At 43.7% G+C, this 20,274-nt stretch overlaps 1 protein-coding gene across 1 annotated transcript in view; it reads right to left on the bottom strand.

The window, feature by feature from the left end:
• ank1a (ankyrin 1, erythrocytic a) overlaps positions 1-20,274 on the bottom strand; it is a 371,228-nt gene that overhangs the window by 187,274 nt on the left and 163,680 nt on the right. The window contains exons 26-29 of the mRNA XM_057351699.1: positions 14,332-14,444; positions 14,024-14,248; positions 13,790-13,944; positions 5,197-5,408 (exon numbers count right to left, since the gene is read on the bottom strand). Coding sequence (XP_057207682.1) covers positions 5,197-5,408; positions 13,790-13,944; positions 14,024-14,248; positions 14,332-14,444 — 705 coding nt within the window. The remainder of the gene's footprint in view (positions 1-5,196; positions 5,409-13,789; positions 13,945-14,023; positions 14,249-14,331; positions 14,445-20,274) is intronic.

Here is a 20,274-nt window from a genome sequence, read left to right as displayed (position 1 = left end):
TGCGCGAGTGTGTAGATGAGCTCACGCTGGCCCAGCCCCAGCGTGCCCTCTCGCCACCGCAATGCAGCGATCCTGTTTGTTTCGCTAATGAGGACATTCGCCCCTCCTCCAGTATTAGCGGCATGGTCTCGTTGGGCAGTTCAGATGAGTTGGAAGAAGTTCCCCCGTCCCCAGCTGATGCTTGATCCTGCACTGACACCGAATACCTGAGGCACGGAAGCCGAGGAGGAGAAAGGGATTAAGTCTCACCTCGGCCGGACCACCCCCGAAGATCCCGTGCTCCCCAGTCCTCTGTTCACGTCAGGGCACTGGACACGGTGCAAATGCTGCAGGTTATGGGCCCATTCACACACTATGCGCTCCGAAACCCAATCTGGCTGTGATAGCGAAACCCGTATTTTTAACTCCTCACAAATTTCCTCCTCGTTATACTTCAATCGGAGATGGCACCCCGCTGTGCCGTTGTCGACAACTCTGCCTTTACCAACGTAAAGCGGCATTCCGCCTGCATATGTCAGCCTGCGACCCCGCAAACACTTGCCGTGAAACTTCACATCTGGAGTTCCATTCCCGGCATATCGGATTAGATGATAGATGTGATGAAAAACAGCTACAAAGTACAAGCCCTGCTAGAAAAAGGCGCTGTGGAGAAACTTCCCACGGCTCATAGCGAGTCAGAGTTTTACAGCTGCTATTTCTTCATTCCGACGAAAGACGGCAGCCTGAGACCCATTCTGGATTTAAGTGTTTTGAACCGCTTGGCCATTCAAAATGCTCACTGCCAAATGGATTATTGCCCAAATCCGTCCGTGGGACTGGTTTATATCTGTGGATCTGAAAGATGCTTATTTTCACATTCCGATAGCGCACCAACACAGACCGCTCTTGAGATTCGCATTTGAGGGGACAGCATACCAATCACGGTCCTATCCTTCGGGCTCCTCGCCCCACGCACAGTTACCAAATGTTAGGATGCAGCGCTTGCCCCTTTGAGACAGACCGGCATCCACATTTTGAATTATCCTGACGGCTAGCTTATTTTAGCTCAGTAGGATGGGAAATGTGCGAGAAAAAGTCCACCGTCCTCTGGCATTTGGAGAATTTGGGGTTCAACCTCCAAACCAAGAGCTTGCTAACCCCCACTCAACCAATTTCATTCTTAGGCATGACGCTTGACTTGATTCGAGCCTGGGTGAAGCAGGAACGCGCATTGGCAGTCAGACGCACTGTGGCTACATTCAGAATGGGTTCTTTCATCCCACTCAAGAGGTTTCAGAAAACGCTAGGTCTCATGGCTGCAGCTTACCATCTCATTCAGCTGGGTCTACTCCATATGCGACCGCTGCCATTTTGGCCTCGAGCATGGAAGTCTGGATGGCTGATGCTCAAAGTGACACACATTATGCTATCGCACAACGGTCCACCGCCGGGTGAATGGAGGCTACACCCCCGGACAGTCAAGAAATTTTTGAGCAATTTTGGTAAGACGGACATCGACCTGATCGCATCAGAGGAGAATGCCCACTGCCCATTGCACTTCTAGAGGCACAACGATGCCCTAGCCCAGAGCTTGCCGTCTTGCCGTCTGTATTCCTTTCCCCCCGTAGCCCTGCTGCCGCCGGTAATCAGCAGGATTCGGGACGACAGATGAACAGTGCTACTGGTCACCCCTCGCTGGCCGAACCAGCCGTGATACCCCGAGTTAATCCGGATGCTGTCGGCAGCCCCATGGCGAATTACACTGAGGAGAGACCTGTTCTCCCAGGCGAAGGGAACGATGTGGCATCCCTGGGCCGAGCTGTGGAACCTGCATGTATGGCCTCTTGGCGGGAGTCTCCTCCCCATCCGAGAAGAGTTTTAAGTTACAGTAACCGAGGCTAGAGCCCCTCCACAAGGCGCCTATACTCACAAAAATGGGCTATCTTCACTGGCTGGTGCGAAACAATGAGCATAGACCCGTTGAGCTGTGAGATAGTTCACATTGTCTCCTTTCTACAAGAGTTGCTACCCTCAAGGTCTACGTGGTTGCTATTGGGGCGAACCATGCCCCCATAGCCGGCCGTTCAATCGGGAAACATGATCTGATCGTTAAATTTAAGGAGGCTAAATCCTCCCAAGCCACGTTCAGTATCGCTCTGGGACCTCTCCATCGTCCTGAGAGCTCTGCGCGGACCACCGTTTGAGCCTCTCGAGTCTACTGACTTGCGATCTCTCTCGCTGAAAACTGCCCTCCTCCTTGCAGTGGCGTCGGTTAAGCGAGTCAGCAATCTACATGCCTTTTCGGTGGAACCGTCATGTCTTGAATTCGGTCCTAACGACAGTAAGGTGGTCCTTAGACTGAAAGCGGGAAAGGTTTTGTCCACCCCATATAACAGGGTTCGGCAACCTAAAGCACACGTGCCACTATTGGCATGCTCAAAGGAAATCAACGGCACACCAAGAACATGAAGTTAAATGTTATTTAAATTCCAAAATTAATATTATTTATGATGAATAAAATGTTTAAGCCCAGTTCGAGTTCCTACAACAAACTACATATAAATCCTTATTATCAAGTTTAGTTACAGACGTCAGACATTAGCGCTCAGGCAGTTGGCACACAGCCAGGTGCTGATTGAGGAAACTGTGCTACACAAAAAAGGTTGGTCTGTATACACTCAATGTTGTATGCCAACCTTACTTTGAAACTAAACAAGAGAAGATCACTGAGATCAGAACCAATCCTTCCTATTCGCAGACTACGCAGGTTGCATGGGGCCTATGCACCACCAGGGGCCCCCTTGAGTACCGAATCAAAAACACTATAACGTAAACAAGACTCTATTTTTATAACTTGCGGATTCAACTAATTTGGAAAGTTCCTTTGTAATACCTAATTTATTTTATTACTTTACTCGGTCTCGGACATCATGAAGTGCGCGGCAGGTAATGATGCATCTTTACATATGTCCATGGCTTTAAAACAGAGCTATCATTCGTAGTGGAAAAAACGCCAACAAAGTGAAGCAAAAGAACAAGGCGGCATGTTTTTGTACTATTTTTTAGTCTTATTTAGTTTTGCCAAATTAAGCAAATATAGATTTATAATTTCAGTATTTATCCACTGCCATAAAGTTGGTTTGACGTTGGACGTTCAATAGTCTGCATTTAGAGATCGTCTCCAAAGTTACATAAGCTACATTAATATACACATTTCTAACTTCAATAGCATTTAAAGGGAATGACTTACAGTTACAAAACCAACTGTACAGTGTTCATGTGAGTCTCAGCTATACCACTGCAATCCACTGTATTTCGTTTGCCCATGACAATATGTATTTTTTGTGCCATCACATTTAGAAAATTATTGATGTGTTTTCGTATGCTTGAGTAAACTATATTTATCATGTTTTTTTTGTTAATCACTCATTTGGTTAGTAAAAATACACTGCATTTGCATGTTAATGTTTTTTTTTTGACAGCTGTGTTAATTGATTTATTATTTTTATTTCTAAGAGTTTATAGTTATGTTTATCTAAATTTAACTATGACAAGTGCCCCCACAAAGGTTTGCTTAAGGCCCCCAGATGTCTTGGATCGGCACTGACTGAGATAAGGGGCGCGATGCGGCACCACAAAAAGATGTTTTAAACACGCAGTCCAAGAGCTTGGCAAAGCATCCCTACCCATTCAAGAATTTAAAGAACAACAGGCATGTGCTTGATAATATTATTATCATTCAAATATACTGTAAAGAGGGTCGCATTCGAGATGCAATGTGCCACGGTGCATGCTGTCTAGAACAGCTCACAGGTATCGCACACTGGACACGTACATTCGGTATGCACGAGCTCAAGATCAAAGTCTACTCCTGATGCAAGTTGGACCAATTTCAACTTATTTTTACATTATTTTAATTAAACAATATGTGGTATTTAACGTTATTCAATCAATAGCCTCTATATCACATTGTTAAATCTGTTATTGTTGTTCTGTGTCAGCTATTAATGTGGTAGAATTGAGTAACAAATACGGCTTTTTGTATTAATGCGTATTTGTTTTTTTCCGTTATTCCGTTATAATATACCGTTATTTGTTATTGAATATGTCTTGCAGTCTCTATGATGAAGTTTATTTGTACAAAGAAAATGATTTTGACAAATTACATGTATTCTTCAAGTCTTTCGTAGCACGGCGTGGTGGGATATGACTCCCATAGCGTTTGCTAAACGCAAAGTGAAGTGAACCATTCGAAAGAGAGCAATAATAATGGGAACGAGCATTGCGTAGCAGACCGTGCTACAGCGCCACGCAGCGAGTTTTTATATCGCACTTCAGTCGAATAATGGTACTGAACAGCGTTCGGCCCGGACTTCTATAGGCAAGCGGCGCCGCCCAAAATGGCGGGCCCGAATGCCATTGGACTATATTTTTCACAGACGTGAACCAATAGGCTTCACTATCGGATAAAACAGGAGTTTTTCCCATAGCGTTTTCAAAACGCGATGCTCATTCCCGTTATCTCAGGGAACCGGGGATACGTGAGTAACCTTATCGTTTTTTATTGTCTTCAAGCTGCTAACTAAAACTTAATATTATTTAAATATTATTTTACTTAACAAATGGGGAATCTTTTTATTTATTCACTTTGCATGCATATACTCTGCTACAGTGCAAGTTATCTTCAATAAATAAAGCTGCTATGGTTACTTGCATACCCTGAAATACCTCAGGTTTTAGAACTAACATTTTAGGTTATGAAAGTAGCTGTCTTAAGAAAGTGGTTACATAATTTGGCCTTGGAAATTAGATTATATAAAATTTATATATATAGATTATATAAAAATATAGAATCAAATGAGTTTACATAACTTATGTGACAATCCAAATTAATTTTTGAAAATGTAATATCTGCATAGTTATTAAACCGCCAATATATGTTATCTTGTTTTGATCAAAGTAAGAGGTAAAACAATGTCATAATAAATTATGAACATAAAACATAATAAATCCAGTCCAAAGCTGCTTACAAAATTCCTTTCATCCACATTCCACAAGAACAAAGTAAATTAGATAATATCATATCTCATTTATTCTGAGAGTCAATACAATCACTAAATAAGACACTATCACAAAAATCTAAGATATGCTGGCTGTATTTTGAAAATATGTAGGACATCTTTCTTCTATCACATCTTCCTCATCGCCCCATCTCACCTGCAGTCCAAGACGGACCCGCTTGGTGACCGCAGTTTCAGGAAAACTGGCCTGGACCATAGGCACCAGCTTGTTGGTAAGGTTACCACCCTCTGGACCAATTAGATCATTATCTTGCTGAATACGGGAAACCACAGCAAAGTAAAGAGGGAAGTCAGTGGAGATAATGCGCCTTATCCTCTTCTTTCCAAGCTCATCTTGGCTCTCAAGATCTTAAATGTAAAATAAATATAAAAAATAATGAGGACATTAGTAAAAGCATTTTCAAATACATAATGAATAGAATCACATTTTATATTTAATTTACAAAAAAGTATGTGTAAAACTTAAGTTAAAAACATGTCCTGGACATTTTATCACAAAATTAAAAGTTTGGTGAGCAGCAGATAAGGCGGCACATCAGGGCCTTTTTTTAACTCTCATTGTGGAGAAAGGTTTTCTCCATTGGAATTGAACTAACATCAAGAAGTGGCTTGCGTGAGAAGGACCTGTGCGAGGTTAGGGAAGAGAATCATCATGTCTTGCCTTTCTTGGCCTAACCAGACTCGGTTCCCAGCATTGATGCATGACAATTCCCCCTGACTGATTCCCCTGTTTAAGGACATTCTGTCTCAGCGAAAGGGCACATTGCAGCCTACCGCCATGAGGCGCGTTTATGCATTTAAGTTTCTTTTCTTGGTGTTCTTCCCATAAGAAGACCCACAGAGATGTGCGGTCAGTCAGTGTTGTCCCTCCTGAAAGAGACTCGATAGAAATGTCTCCCCTTTTGAGGGAAACCTCTTGGACCGATCATCTGGCCCCTGAGGGGCGCGAAGAGGTTGGATCCACATCGACTGCACTCATCCCCTATTGGAACCTCACTTTGGTCCTCATTGAAGGGAAAGACTGGTGAAATTATCTGCCAATCTCTGCAAGATCAGCTTAATCTTTAGCCATCTTCATGAATCGGCTAAAACACACCTCTTTCATCAACACAGTAACCTGACACAGTAATACTGACACTTATTTCCGTTTCTTTTCCACTCTTTCCATCCTTTTTAAAAAAGTGCGGGAAGTCGCTTTGGATAAAAGCATCTGCTAAATAACTAAATGCAAATGTAATGTAAAGATCACTAACCAACAGTCTTCTCTGAGACCTTGGCATCAGTGAATTATGTCATTGTATCTGTCATGGCTCTGCTTCCTTAGTCATGTTTTTCTTGGTCCTGTAGCAGGGCCATGACAAAGTCTTTGGTTATGTGTGGAGAGAAACATATTATTGTCCGTTTGACAATAATATACGTTCTCTCCAGTGTCTTGTCATTGGCCCCATTCCTCTCGTTTCCTTGTCATCTTTCCCTAAGTGTTTGATTACCCTCACCTGCCCTATGTCGTTATCCCTCGTTTGTCTTCCCTATATATACCCTCTTGTTTCTTTGTCCTGTGCTCGTGTATTACGTTGTGTTTGCGTTGTATATGGTGTCTTTCGTGTCTACCCGTGGTTCCTGTTCCTTGCCTTGTCTGTGGATTGTTCGTGTTGTGAGTTACCCTGCCCCTGCCTTTGTTACCCTGCTGTGTTTTTTTGTAAGACGTTGTGTCATGCTTATTAGTTAGGTTATTTGCTGTTCTTGTTTTATGTTTTGCCCCCACGTGGGAAGTCTTTGTTTTCTTTATATCTCTTAGTTTCGTTTTCCCCCATTGAGGGTGTTTGTTTTGTGTTTTATTAGTTATTAAAGTCTTGTTGAGTTAACCCCTTCACTGCCTGCCTGCATTTGGGTTCTTCTGCGTATTCCGTGACAGAATACACGAGCCAATTCAGAACCCAGCGGGCAGCAAGATGGACGGCACGGCGTCGTCCTCACGGTCCGCCAAGCCCGCTTGCTGCTAGGTTTCCGCCAGGGGAACTACGGGAACCGGGAGTTCGCCGGGGCATTCTCGGCGGTGGCTGAGGCACTGAGTTCAACGAGGCAGAGTCTGAAGACGATCTTCAACTGCTGCCTCACTCAGCGCCTCACCCCGTCTGAGAAGAGGCTGCTGGGTCCCCTAGGGTTCGCGGCATGGTCAGGTTCGTGGCCAACCGGGACGATCCCGGGGTGGGGTTCCACGTGGGACTTCCACCTCGCGGTGATCACGCCGGAGGGCCTCGACCTGGCTGCCGCTACCCGGGGGACTCAGTACCCTCTGGCTTGAGCTCCACGGTCCCGTTCACTCTGGCGGCGCCGGTAGCGGGCGGGGAGGGGGGGATCCGGGGATGACGTCGGCTGACTCCTCCGCTGCGGAACTCCCTCCGGTCCCCACGGATTCGCCAAGGTCGGCTATGGATCCGATGGTGCGGAGAAGGAGGGAGAGGCGCAGCGGAGGTACGCGGTCCACGCCGGTGCCAGCCGGCGTCCAGTCCGGTGAGCCGGCGTCCAGTCCGGTGCAGCCGGCTCCAGTCCGGTGCAGCCGGCGTCCAGTCCGGTGCAGCCGGCGTCCAGTCCGGTGCAGCCGGCGTCCAGTCCGGTGCAGCCGGCGTCCAGTCCGGTGCAGCCGGCGTCCAGTCCGGTGCAGCCGGCGTCCAGTCCGGTGCAGCCGGCGTCCAGTCCGGTGCAGCCGGGTCCAGTCCGTCAGCGGCGTCCAGTCCGGTGTCAGCCGGCGTCCAGTCCGGTGCAGCCGGCGTCCAGTCCGGTGCAGCCGGCGTCCAGTCCGGTGTCCAGCCGGCGTCCAGTCCGGTGCAGCCGGCGTCCAGTCCGGTGCAGCCGGCGTCCAGTCCGGTGCAGCCGGCGTCCAGTCCGGTCAGCCGGCGTCAAGCCCTGTCCAGCCGGCCTTCCAGCCGGCGTCAAGCCCTGTCCAGCCGGCCTTCCAGCCGGCGTCAAGCCCTGTCCAGCCGGCCTTCCAGCCAGCCCCAGTCCGGCAGCCAGCCGGCCCCGGGAGACTCCCAGGGCCAAGGACTGTTCCCCCCAGGACTCCTCCTAAGTCCCCTGGACTACGCGCCCTCAGAGGCAGCCGGGGACTGGGACTTCTCCCCACCCCATGGACTGCCCCCTATGGGCCTCTGGTTTGGCCCCTCCCCCCCTCCCATGTTTGTTGTTTTTATTGTCCACCCCAGTCCCTTTGTATTTTGTCTTGTCTGCCCTTATTCTGTTCTCCATGTTTTGTCTGGTCTTGTCTTTGTCTCAGTCTCCTTGTCTTGTCCGTCTACCCCTTGGTGAGCACCTGGAGGTGCTCATTAAAGGGGGGGCTTCTGTCATGGCTCTGCTTCCTTAGTCATGTTTTTCTTGGTCCTGTAGCAGGCCATGACAAAGTCTTTGGTTATGTGTGGAGAGAAACATATTATTGTCCGTTTGACAATAATATACGTTCTCTCCAGTGTCTTGTCATTGGCCCCATTCCTCTCGTTTCCTGTTATCTTTCCCTAAGTGTTTGATTACCCCACCTGCCCATGTCGTTATCCCTCGTTTGTCTTCCCTATATATACCCTCTTGTTTCTTTGTCCTGTGCTCGTGTATTACGTTGTGTTTGCGTTGTTTGGTGTCTGTTCGTGTCTACCTGGTTCCTGTTCCTTGCCTTGTCTGTGGATGTTCGTCTACGTTGTGCGCAGTGTTGGGTAAGTTACTCTGAAAAAGTAATTAATTACTAGTTACTAATTACACATTCGATAATGTAATTTGATTACTGTACAAGTTACTCTCTTCAAAAAGTATTTAATTACTTATTACTAATTACTTTCTATATCCTACATCAACCTTGATGAGTTAAGTGATTCAAGGATAGACGTGAAACGACTCTTTTAATTCATTCAAATAAATAATATAAAACTACATAAAGTATTATTATTAATTACAAATGTGAGAATTATACATTAAAGCACGGATTTTGAAGTTAGACTTTGAATTTTGATGTAAATTCCTCTTCTGCACACACACATATTCCACAAAGTATTTACTTTAATTACATCAGAAGTAACTGTAATTAAATTACAGAAAAAATAAGAGTAATCCCTTACTTTACTTTTTCAAGGGGAAAGTAATTAAATTACAGTAACTAATTACTTAGTAACTAGTTACACCCAACACTGGTTGTGAGTTACCCTGCGCCCCTGCCTTTGTTACCCTGCTGTGTTTTTTTGTAAGACGTTGTGTCATGCTTATTAGTTAGGTTATTTGCTGTTCTTGTTTTATGTTTTGCCCCCACGTGGGAAGTCTTTGTTTTCTTTATATCTCTTAGTTTCGTTTTCCCCCATTGAGGGTGTTTGTTTTGTGTTTTATTAGTTATTAAAGTCTTGTTGAGTTAACCCCTTCACTGCCTGCCTGCATTTGGGTTCTTCTGCGTATTCCGTGACAGTATCGCTATAATGGACTAAGACTTTATATTGAGTTAGAATCCATTTACAGAAATTTATTGAAGCAACCAACCCCAATCAACAGCAAAGCAATGGTCAAAACACAAACACCAGCAGAGGGATCCATCGCCTGAGTACTGACTGGTTACCGCTCCCTCTGCATACAATTCCGGTTGAGCAGCCATATAACCTGGCTGCCACGAACACTGTGTGAAGTATTGCTGGATCACCTGCCTTACTGATAGTTTGTTTCATTGCTATTGTTATTCTATTGTGTATGACCTTGCTTGTTTTTTCTGCCTTGTCTTTTGTATTATCCCTTTGGATTGTTGCATGGTTGGATTGATTATTTTGGATATTGACCATGGCCTGTTTCACTGTTGTGTTTGTGGATTACGTTTTGTACTTGTTTGCCATTCTGTTAAATAAATCTCAGCACATGGATTCTACCAAACCCAAAGCCTCATCCTTTTTAGAAAATAAACAGTAATTCAATTCTTCAAATTAAAGATATCTGTATGATTAACAATACTCCATAATATATGTTTTAAAACTCAACTATTTAATAGTGATGGATCATTCACAAACGGTTCGTTCAATTGAAACAACTTTCAAATTATTATGGAATAAAGAGTTGTCTCGGAGAGTGGTTTGTTGATTGTGTGTTGACCGTGCATGTGCAATATCCTGTAGGTTCTGTATCAAAAACAGAAATCATTTGCTCACATACGAAGTCTTTGTGTCTTTAATGTTTCTCATAATTTGTCCCTGACTGCAATATAATTTATTTATCATAATTAAGATCAAAATTTACAAAATTTTAGACGTTTTCGGGGATTTTTACTATTAAATTTAACATTAATTTAACGGTGCTCAGATGAACAAAATGATAAAAAATCAAACAAATTCATTCTTCTGAAAGACATTCAAATATCAGAGTCAGTAAAATGATCCGAACTTCCCATCACTACTATTTCGGTGCGTTCCAAACAGGATATATAAAAATAAAAATGTTGTTTATTTTCAACAAACGAGCGTTGGATTCAGAGTGCACGTGCGGCATTGTCAAGCTAACATTTAGCCAGTCATTCCCGTTGTTAAGGGAGTTCCAAACGCATACACGAGAGACAGTAATGCCCTACACCCTTCAAAGAGTTAATTTCAAGGGCTCAGCCCTTCGAAGGGAGTAGGGCATAGGGATTCTCACTTCCGTTTGGAAAATGCCCAGGGATAATGTATGGTAAACAGGAAATGATTGTAGATCATGAACTGACTACTGATTGTAAATCAGTAGTCAGTTAAGGGCTCCCTCTGGTGGTTGGAGGGAGCAGAGTATGTAATTTCTTTTAAAACCACATGCATGGAAGACTAGAAAAATGGCATTGTGGAATTGATGGCATTTTTATGAAAATGTTTTTGTAAACATATCATGTGCTGTTACAGCATTCTAAAAAGTTCTGGGTTGTTTTTGGCCCATACTGGGTAAATATTGGACAGAAAAGAACAGTTAAAAATGACCCAATGCTGGGCTATTTCAATCCAAATTCTGGCTTGTTTCCACTCATGGTTGGGTAAAGACAACCCAGCAATTGTGTTAAAAAAAACTCAGCAATGGGTAATTTTAACGCAGCAGTGTGTTCTGTGCAATGTTTACCCAGCATGGGTCAAAAACAACTTATCATTTTTTAGAGTGAGTAATCCTAGTATAGTTTCAGGCTTTCATGAAGAGAAAACAATCAAAATATCCATATCTAAATAACTATGAGACACTATTTCACAGCATGACGCATGCATGCAAACCAGAAGTAGGGGATATATTTTATGGTCAATGCACTAGCTTTGTTCACTTATAATATTTAGGGAGACCGAACGCTGTTGGGCAAGTAGCATACCCTTTATGTTTTAATAAAAGCTTTTCCAACAATGAAAAGTTTAAATGAAATTGGACCATCCCAAGAGAACAAGGGGCATAATTTAATATGAGAGCTAAGCACATCAAGGAGGATGAAGTTCGATGAGCCCAGTTATAAATATATAAAACCTCAAATACCAAAGTTCATATTAACTTTTAAGCAATACAACGGTAATATTTTTACATGCATTTAAGAAAAGTTCAAGTTTTATGTGATAACCTGGATTTTATCACAGTTTTCACATCTTGTCATTCTGTCAGTCTTTCACATTTGCTGTTGGATAACTTTGTGAGTTATTTGTGCCATCCAGTGGACTTAATTGTTACTACACTTCAGTCACTGGTTATTTTCTGTAAAAGAAGTGAATGCGGAAAGGTGAACCACTTTCAAACTGTTTTCAGCCATGTTAAACTTTCTTGATGTACAGTAGTAGCCAAAAGTATTGGCAGTGACATAGATGTTGTGTTTTGCCAAGTTTCTGCTTAAACTGTTGTGGTGTTCATTCACATTGTGTATAGATTATTATGCATTGAGATCAGATGCATTTTAAATATTTGCAAAAAAAGCAACTCTTCAGATGCCAATTCCATATAGAGAACCTGTGGTCAATCCTCAAAAAGCGAGTGGATAAGCAGAAGCCCACAAATTGTGATCAACTGTAGAGCACTAACAAGGCAAGAAAGTATCGCCGTCAGTCAGGATTTGGCCCAGAAGCTAATATCCAGCATGCCAGAGCAAATTACAGAGGTTGTGAAAACACTAGCAAATTTTGTAAAACACAACATTTATGTCACTGCCAATACTTTTTTACACAACTGTAAAAACAGAAAACGTTTGTTTGGACTGTCACACCCCTTGCCTCGGCTCTCCACCTGAGGGTGCCATGTTGCTCAGTGTTTCTGCCTGTGTTTTGGTAAAGACTCTACAGGGGCAGTAGGGCATGGGGCCCGGCAGGCAGGATTACCACCATGCCCAACGCTGAAGATTACCAGCCCAGTGTTTGTAGCACCCTTCACTCCTGTGTATCTTCACAACATGACCGCCGCTGCGGAGCCTCTTCATATGCCACAGCCAGTGTTAGCAGTCAAGACTGCCACCACGCCAGAGCCCCCAGCCATAATGAAAGCCACGCCAAGGTCTTCACCCACTATGGACGACACACTCAGGTTCCCAGGTGTCATGGATGACACTCCAGAGTTTGGACACCAAACTAGAGTTATGAGTCATGAGTGTAGCATATGAAGACGACAAGGCTTTCCCTAGGCATTTTGAGACTGGCTTTGAGTTTGGCGGACACACTTATGAGGTCAGTAAGAGCAGCTGGCATCCCAAGGCCTTCAGCAGTGGAGGTTATAGAGGCGTTTCCCCTGTCTGCAGCGCTTCCCGTCATGGCAGTTGCTATGTTATGTGTCTGGGCAGTAAACTGTACTCTCACTTTGGAGCCAAGTCTAGTCCAAGAATCCAGTCCTGAGCCAAGTCCAGTCCAAGAATCCAGTCCGGAGCCAAATCCAGTCCATGACTCCGCTCCGGAGCCAAATCCAGTCCATGACTCCACTCCTGAGCCAAATCCAGTCCATGACTCCGCTCCTGAGCCAAATCCAGTCCATGACTCCGCTCCTGAGCCAAATCCAGTCCATGACTCCGCTCCTGAGCCAAATCCAGTCCATGACTCCGCTCCTGAGCCAAATCCAGTCCATGACTCCGCTCCTGAGCCAAGTCCGGTCTATGACTTCGCTCCTGAGCCATGTCCAGTCCTCGAATCCATCCCTGAGCCAAATCCAGCCACCAGGGACTCCACCTATTCCACCCAGGCCACCATCTGTTTCATCTGTGTCACCTGCTGGTCAGTCGGCTCTACCAATTCTGCCTGCTCTGCCTCTGCTCTGGTTGCCGCACTCTGCTCTGCTTCCACCACCATGGCCGCCGCCTTCAGCTCTGTCAACTCTGTCTCTGGTCCTGCTATGGTCTTCACCCACTAAACTAGTGACTCCACCCTGGCTGCAGCCTCCAGTTCCATCAACTCCGCCTCTGGCTCTGCTCGGGTCTGCATGCCTTGTGATTGTCAACTGGTTTCACCTGTGTCCCATTTCCTGTTTGTCCTTGCATCTGTGTACATACTGCCTTTGTGTTCAGTTGACGGTTGTCGTTTGTTGTATAGTGTTACATTTTGTGTTTCTTGTGGATTTTATGTTATTCTGTGGCTCTTAATAAATCGTCTTTTACTGAATTTGGAAATCCACTCCCTGTCTTCCTGCCTGCCACCCGTAACACTGGACTGTTGAAACTTAAATAAAAGAAAATCTAGTGAAATAGAACTGTGTATTGTGTGTTGGAAAAGATACTGCTATGCACCCTGACGACCAGAAAGTTAGTACAACACCTTCATCCATGCCATTAAGGATGGTCTCCAGGACCTCATCACCATAGCGATTCCGGTGTTCCTTCCAGACTGATCCATTTTCACTTCTCAAGACCACAAGCTCACGATCTCCTCGGCCAAGTGCAGCAAAATGTGGAATCTCCACAATCACTGGCCTTAGAGAAAAACATGTTACACAGTGTTAAATGTTTAATTTTGTTTAAAATAAATAAATAAGCAAAATTTGATTCTTACCCTAAGAATTGCATTCCAGCTGGACCAAGAGAGATGATACGGCTGGCGAGACCCTCGCCCTCCACCAGAGGAGGAGGCGTAGTAAGTTTTTGCGGCTTCACCAGCCGGCAGGTGATGCGTGTTGGAGCAGCACACGTACGTGGAGGAATGATGACACGCAAGCCGTTATGTCTGCTACCTCTCATGGAGCCACCACGAGCATCTACCATGAAACTTACCAAAAAACTGCAAAACACATAAAGCCAGTTACATGCACACAAAATTCCATCTGCATTAAACAATGTTTCCTTAAGGTGAAGAAAACTAACCCAGTGTGGATGGGGCTTGCTACTGGACTGACATTGTCTGATGTTTCTGTTGCAGGACTGCTAGGGATGAGTGAATCCTCATCATATTCCTTGGGCAAGGAGAGCGGGGTGTGCTGCAGGTATAATATATAATATGTGACCATGGACAACAAAACCAGTCTTAAGTAGCATGGGAACATTTTTAGTAATCGGCAAAAATACATGGTATGGGAAAAAATTAACGATTTTTCTTTTTGCCAAAAATCATTAGGATATTAAGTAAAGATCATGTTCCATGAAGATATTTTATAAATTTCCTACTGTATATGTATAAAAACTTTATTTTTGTGAGTGGATGGCCTGCTACAGTGCCTCAGATTAACAACTTCAAAGGCGATTTTCTCAATATTTAGATTTTTTTGCACCCTCAGATTCCAGCTTTGTAAATAGTTGTTGTTCCGCCAGATATTGTCCTATCATAACAAACCATATATCAATCGAAAGCTTATTTCTTCAGCTTTCAGATGATGTAAAAATCTCAATTTCGAAAAATTGACCCTTAAGACGTCCAGGGTCACATATAAGCAATTTAATTGACATCTTTAAAAGCCATTTCATTGTGATTTTTTTCAATGCTGTAACCCAGTGTATATAGATATAATCAGTGATTATATATCTGCAGCACATAATTTCTGCACCAAAACAAAACTAGACATTTTTAATTTAATTTTAATTTAAATATTTAAATGAAATGTTTTCAAATGTTTTCAAAAGTACTTGTAAGTTGTTTCTACAGCTCTTGTAGATATATGTTTTTTTTATATTGTGTTTTTGCTAGTTAGATGTTGCTTGTTCCCTAAAGAATAGTTTACTGAATCCCTTTGGTACAAGAGTGGTATAAATGAGATATAGACCATTTCATTGGACGCGAGCGCCTGGACTGCAGTTAACTACCTGTCTGTGTTTGTTTATCTGTCTGGCTAGTGTGTAATAATATAACTATTTATATTTTATTTAATAATTTATGTTAATATTAATTAATAGTATTATTTTATATTGCATAATAATTGTATTAAAAAAACAATTTGTTGAATTTTGTTGTATGTTAATTAGGTTTATTAAAACATCTCCAAATATCACTGGATAAACATACACATTTTACAATTTCCTACAGTTAAAGGATGTTAATAGTGAAGTATTTTAACTCCAAAGGATTGCATATCATTACTCTTGTTCACTTATTAGGCAATATTTGATGCATTGGGTCAAAGATAGTTGTGGCCTAAAGGTCAGAGAGACAGATTTAAAACTGCAAAGGTTGCAAGTTCGATTCTCAGGCAGGTTGCCAAGGCTTTATTAGGTGACCCCCCAATGGGATTACCGTGGCATATTGTTCACATATTTAAATTCTTATTATAATTTTAAATCCGTTTACATAAGAAAATACATAAAAAACTTAAGACTTAAGGTTTTTCATACTGACTGTATTCCATAAAAATGTCTTTCTGATCATCAGCCTCCTCCTACAGTTTAGCATTGAAAGGCCTTTCTCCAAATTACAATTAGCCTTTCAGGATAGGCCGTTTCCACCTCTTTTAACATTTGGAAAGCCATGGCCTTTTAACTAACAATGTCAAAAGAAACAAACAAAAAAACAAAATGTATGTGTATTTGAAAGAGATATATAAAGGCTACATGATTATTATGCATATATGACTGGGCATAACATTTTAAACCTCTACCTCATGTCACAGCAGACCTTCATTCTCTGCTGTAAATTAATTATCATACATAGTGTAGTGTACTGAAAAGCATTGCACATTTTGTTTTCCAAAATTATGACCAATGTAGTAGTTTCTCGAATTAAAAGAGTCTCTATTAATATGACTACATCAGCAACTGTTGCAAATAAAGCTGATACAATGCAAAGTCAGTTTTCAGAAAACCAAATAAAGATCGATTTTTTTTAAGGAACATACAGAGAAGGAACAAAAAAGAGGATTAATACTGCTTTCAAAATTACCAATGTGATACACAAAACAATTTTGGTAAAATAAAATGGTAAACACGTTAAAATTACAGTTACAGACATTTCAAAAGATCTACAGTTTATGTAACAAAGATAGCCATGATGAGTATATATTTTAAATATTATAGTATAAAAATAGTGCATATATTTAAAATATTTATATATTTAATTACATAATTAATTTATAGCGTTTATAGTTTTATAAACACATAAACTAAATAATTTAATTTTATGATTTTTATCTCACACTTTATACACTGATGCAGATTTAAGTCTGTGAAAAAAACTCTGATTTATATTGTTTTACAGTCAAAAACTTTAAGCTTCCTGGCAGTTTCATGGTGACTCTTCTGTGATCCATTGATAATGTCTTTATGTTGTTTCTGTGAGCGCGCGTTAACTATGGTTATCTTTCAGGAGGTTGATTAAACTAACTCTTCTCAGGTGATTTGGAACTGACATACCGTAAGCAAGGTTTGGGTTAATCAACCGAGAGTTCAGGGTTTAGCTGACGGTAAGTTAACCCTGATTTCTGGAATACACCCCAGGCTCTCTCACCACCCCCACACCTTTCTTACGCTCACCAGAGTTCTGATCAACGCCACCTGCACTCAATCATCACCCTCATCAGCCCCACTACAAAAGACTCACTCTTTCACTCAGTCAGTGTCTGGTCTCACGTAGAAACAGACTCAAAAATGGATACCTACCTGTATAACTTACCTGATCTCCTGTGTCGTAGTCCAAGTTCTCATAGTCTCGTCTTCCAAATTCTCCTCGTCTTGCAAGTTCACCACGTCTTCCAAATCTTCCAAGTACTCCACCTCGTCATCATCATCCCCTTCACGCTACACTTCCTCACCTGCACTCCGCCGGATTCTACAGCCCACCATCCACGATCTCCTGCAACACAAGGACAGTTTTATTCAGTAACCTACCCATCAGTGTAATTCATATGCTTGTTACTTACCTGCTGATCTCCTGTTTGTGCAATAAACATTGTAAAGTGTTTACCTCTCGCCGTCTTAGTGGTTCTGTTACAGAAGACCAGACCGCTTCAAGATGAGTGCTCACGACCCATTTGAGGAGATCGTGGACGCACTCAAACGGGTTTTAACACCGGCACCCAGTCTGTCACCGCCAGTCCCATTGTTGCTCCAGCTCCCTTCTCTGGTCTGGCAGAGGATTGCAAGTTTTATTTTACAGTACACCCTCTACCTACTAAATACCTTTCATTGTTTCCCCATAGAGGCAGCACAAATATCGTTTGTCATGTCTCTGCTCAGTGGGAAGGCTCTTCAATGGGCAGATTCCATTTGGGCTCAAGCCGGCCCTCCAGTACAGTCTCTATCGCAATTTCTGAAATATTTTCGGACAGTGCACTTGAGACTCATCTGTAAGTGCTTAGTTGTACTCTCTGCGGCAAGGAAACATGTCTGTTTATGATTTTGCCATCAGGTTTAGCACTTTGGAAGCCGCAAGTGGATGGAACGAGCTGGCTTTACTGGCCACCTACTGCCATGGTTTACAACCGCAGCTCCAACTCCAGCAAACTCTCCATACAACTCTCCGAACAGCTCCAAATGTGTAGCCCCCTCCGGCAGAACCAATCCCGCCAGCCAGAGTTCCCTCATCTGCCTGCTCCAGAGACTTATGGCAAACATATGGAAATGGGAGGTGTCGACTACTATCCGCTGAGCGGCATAGAGGATGACCCAAGGTCTGAGCCTGTACTATGGTGCATCGGGGCATATGCTGGCAGCATGCCCCATTCACCCACCACATACCTTGGTGAGTAGCATTCAGAATGCTTCCGTTTCCCAAGCACCACTTCTCATAGAAATTTGTCTGTCCACGTCTGATTCTGTGCTTGTTCTCACAGCCCTCATCGACTCTGGGTCAGCCAGCAAGTTCATCTCCAGCGCCCTCTGCCGCCAGCTCAAACTCCAGAAAAAGAACATCCCCATACACTACCAAGTTCAATCCATTCTAGGAAGACCGTTGAGCAAAGGGACTGTGATGTTCCAAGCAGGTCCAGTCCAGTTAGAAGTCGGTGCTTGCCATGAAGATGAGATCCATCTTCTTGTCCCGAAGCAGGCCACCACCGCCCGTGGCTTATCAAGCACCAACCCGAAATCCGCTGGGAATCTGGAGAAATTCTCAAATGGGAATATCAATGTTTTCCATCATGTTTCCCGACCCTGGCCGCCCTTCGACCCACCTTAACAACACCTGTCGAAGTTGGCGCCACCGCCATCGAAAGCCCTCTGGAAAAACTATCAGTAAAGGTTCCTAGACATTATTACCAATTCCGAGATGTCTTCTCTCCAGCCCGGGCAACCCAACTATCATCGGCCCTTATTGGCCATGGGACTGTGTGATCAACCTAAAGGAGGGTGAGCCAGTGCTATTCACTTTCGCTCCCCGAAAAGAAGCAAGCCCTGAAGCAAGGCTACATCTACCCTTCTTGCTCTCCTGCTGCTTTGAGCTTCTTCTTCTTGACCAAGAAGGACGGGGGTTTACGGCATTGCATAGTTTACCGAGCTCTCAACCGCATAAAGTTCCGCTACCCACATCTCCTCATCCCATCTGCCCTGGAACAGCTGAGAGGAGCCAAAATGTTCACCAAACTGGACCTCCGCATAGCGTTTAGAATCTGATGCGGATCTGAAGAGGAGATGAGGGGAAAACTGCATTGTGACTCCCACTATGAGTACCGGGGAATGGCGTATGGACTTGTAAATGCCCCCTCAGTTTTCCAAGATTTCATGCACAATGTCCTTTGAGATTTCCTCCACAGTTTGTACTCGTGTACATAGATGACATACTCATCTACTCCGAGGGACCCCAGGAACACCATCACGTTGCGGAGGTCCTCCAACGTCTACGAGAGCATCAGTTTTTCCTAAAAGCCAAGACATGCAGCATCCACCAAACCTTGATACAATTCCTCGGGTATAACATCTCCCAAGAAGGAATTACCATGGACGAGGGGAAGGTAGCTGCAGTATGTACCTGGCCCATCCCCAAGACCAATAAAGAGCGCCAACATTTCCTCGGCTTCGCAAACTTTTATCGTAGATTTATAAAGGACTTCAGCATCACAGTTGCTTCCCTTACCAATCTGTTAAAAGGCAAGCCAAAATCCCTGTCCTGGTCCCCCTTGGCAACCAAAGCATTAAACCTGAACTAATCCTGAAGAAGTTATCCTCAGCACCGCTCTTACATCATCCAGATCCTGCTCAATTCTTATTCGTGGAAGTGGACACCTCCTCCACTGGAGTTAGAGCAGTGCTATCACAGCGGCAGGGGACGCACGCAGTGCTCCATCCATGTGCCTTCTATTCTCACAAACTCACCGCAGCGGAACGGAATTATAACATCGGTGACTGAGTTGTTGGCCATCAAACTCGCCCTAGAAAGGTGGAGACACTGGTTGTAAGGTGAAAATCACCCCTTTCACATTTATAAAGACCATAAAAATCTCCAGTACCTCCGTGAGACCAAACGCTTGACCTCTCTCACTCACGTATGTACCTCTCCCTCAACGTTCTGTTCGCTGGGCACTGGCCACCCAGGGGCCAACGTAACCATCTCGCTTGTGAGACAACACCTCTGGTGGTCTGGCATGGCAGCGGATAGTCTAGAGAATCTATCTATTTCCACAAATATGCATGTGTTACCAGATGAAGGGAGAAGGTCTGTGACAAAGTCCACTTTGAGGTGTGAGTAATAGTAAGTAAGTATAGTAAGCGGTAGAAGTTTCCCTTTGGGTACATTCTTCGAGATGGCACACTCCCTACAACTTTGGACAAACCGTCTCACTGTCATCTGGTTACCCTAAAAGGTTTGCCCGCTGTGCTGGAAACAGCGGAACTCCTTTTCCAGCACGTGTTCTGCTATTTCGGCATTCCGGAGGACGTCGTATCAGACCT

This window comes from Triplophysa rosa, linkage group LG2 (assembly GCF_024868665.1).
Source record: "Triplophysa rosa linkage group LG2, Trosa_1v2, whole genome shotgun sequence".
Lineage (NCBI taxonomy): Eukaryota > Metazoa > Chordata > Actinopteri > Cypriniformes > Nemacheilidae > Triplophysa > Triplophysa rosa.
The sequence above is the reverse complement of the archived record's forward strand: the minus strand, read 5'-3'. Positions and strand labels throughout refer to the sequence as shown.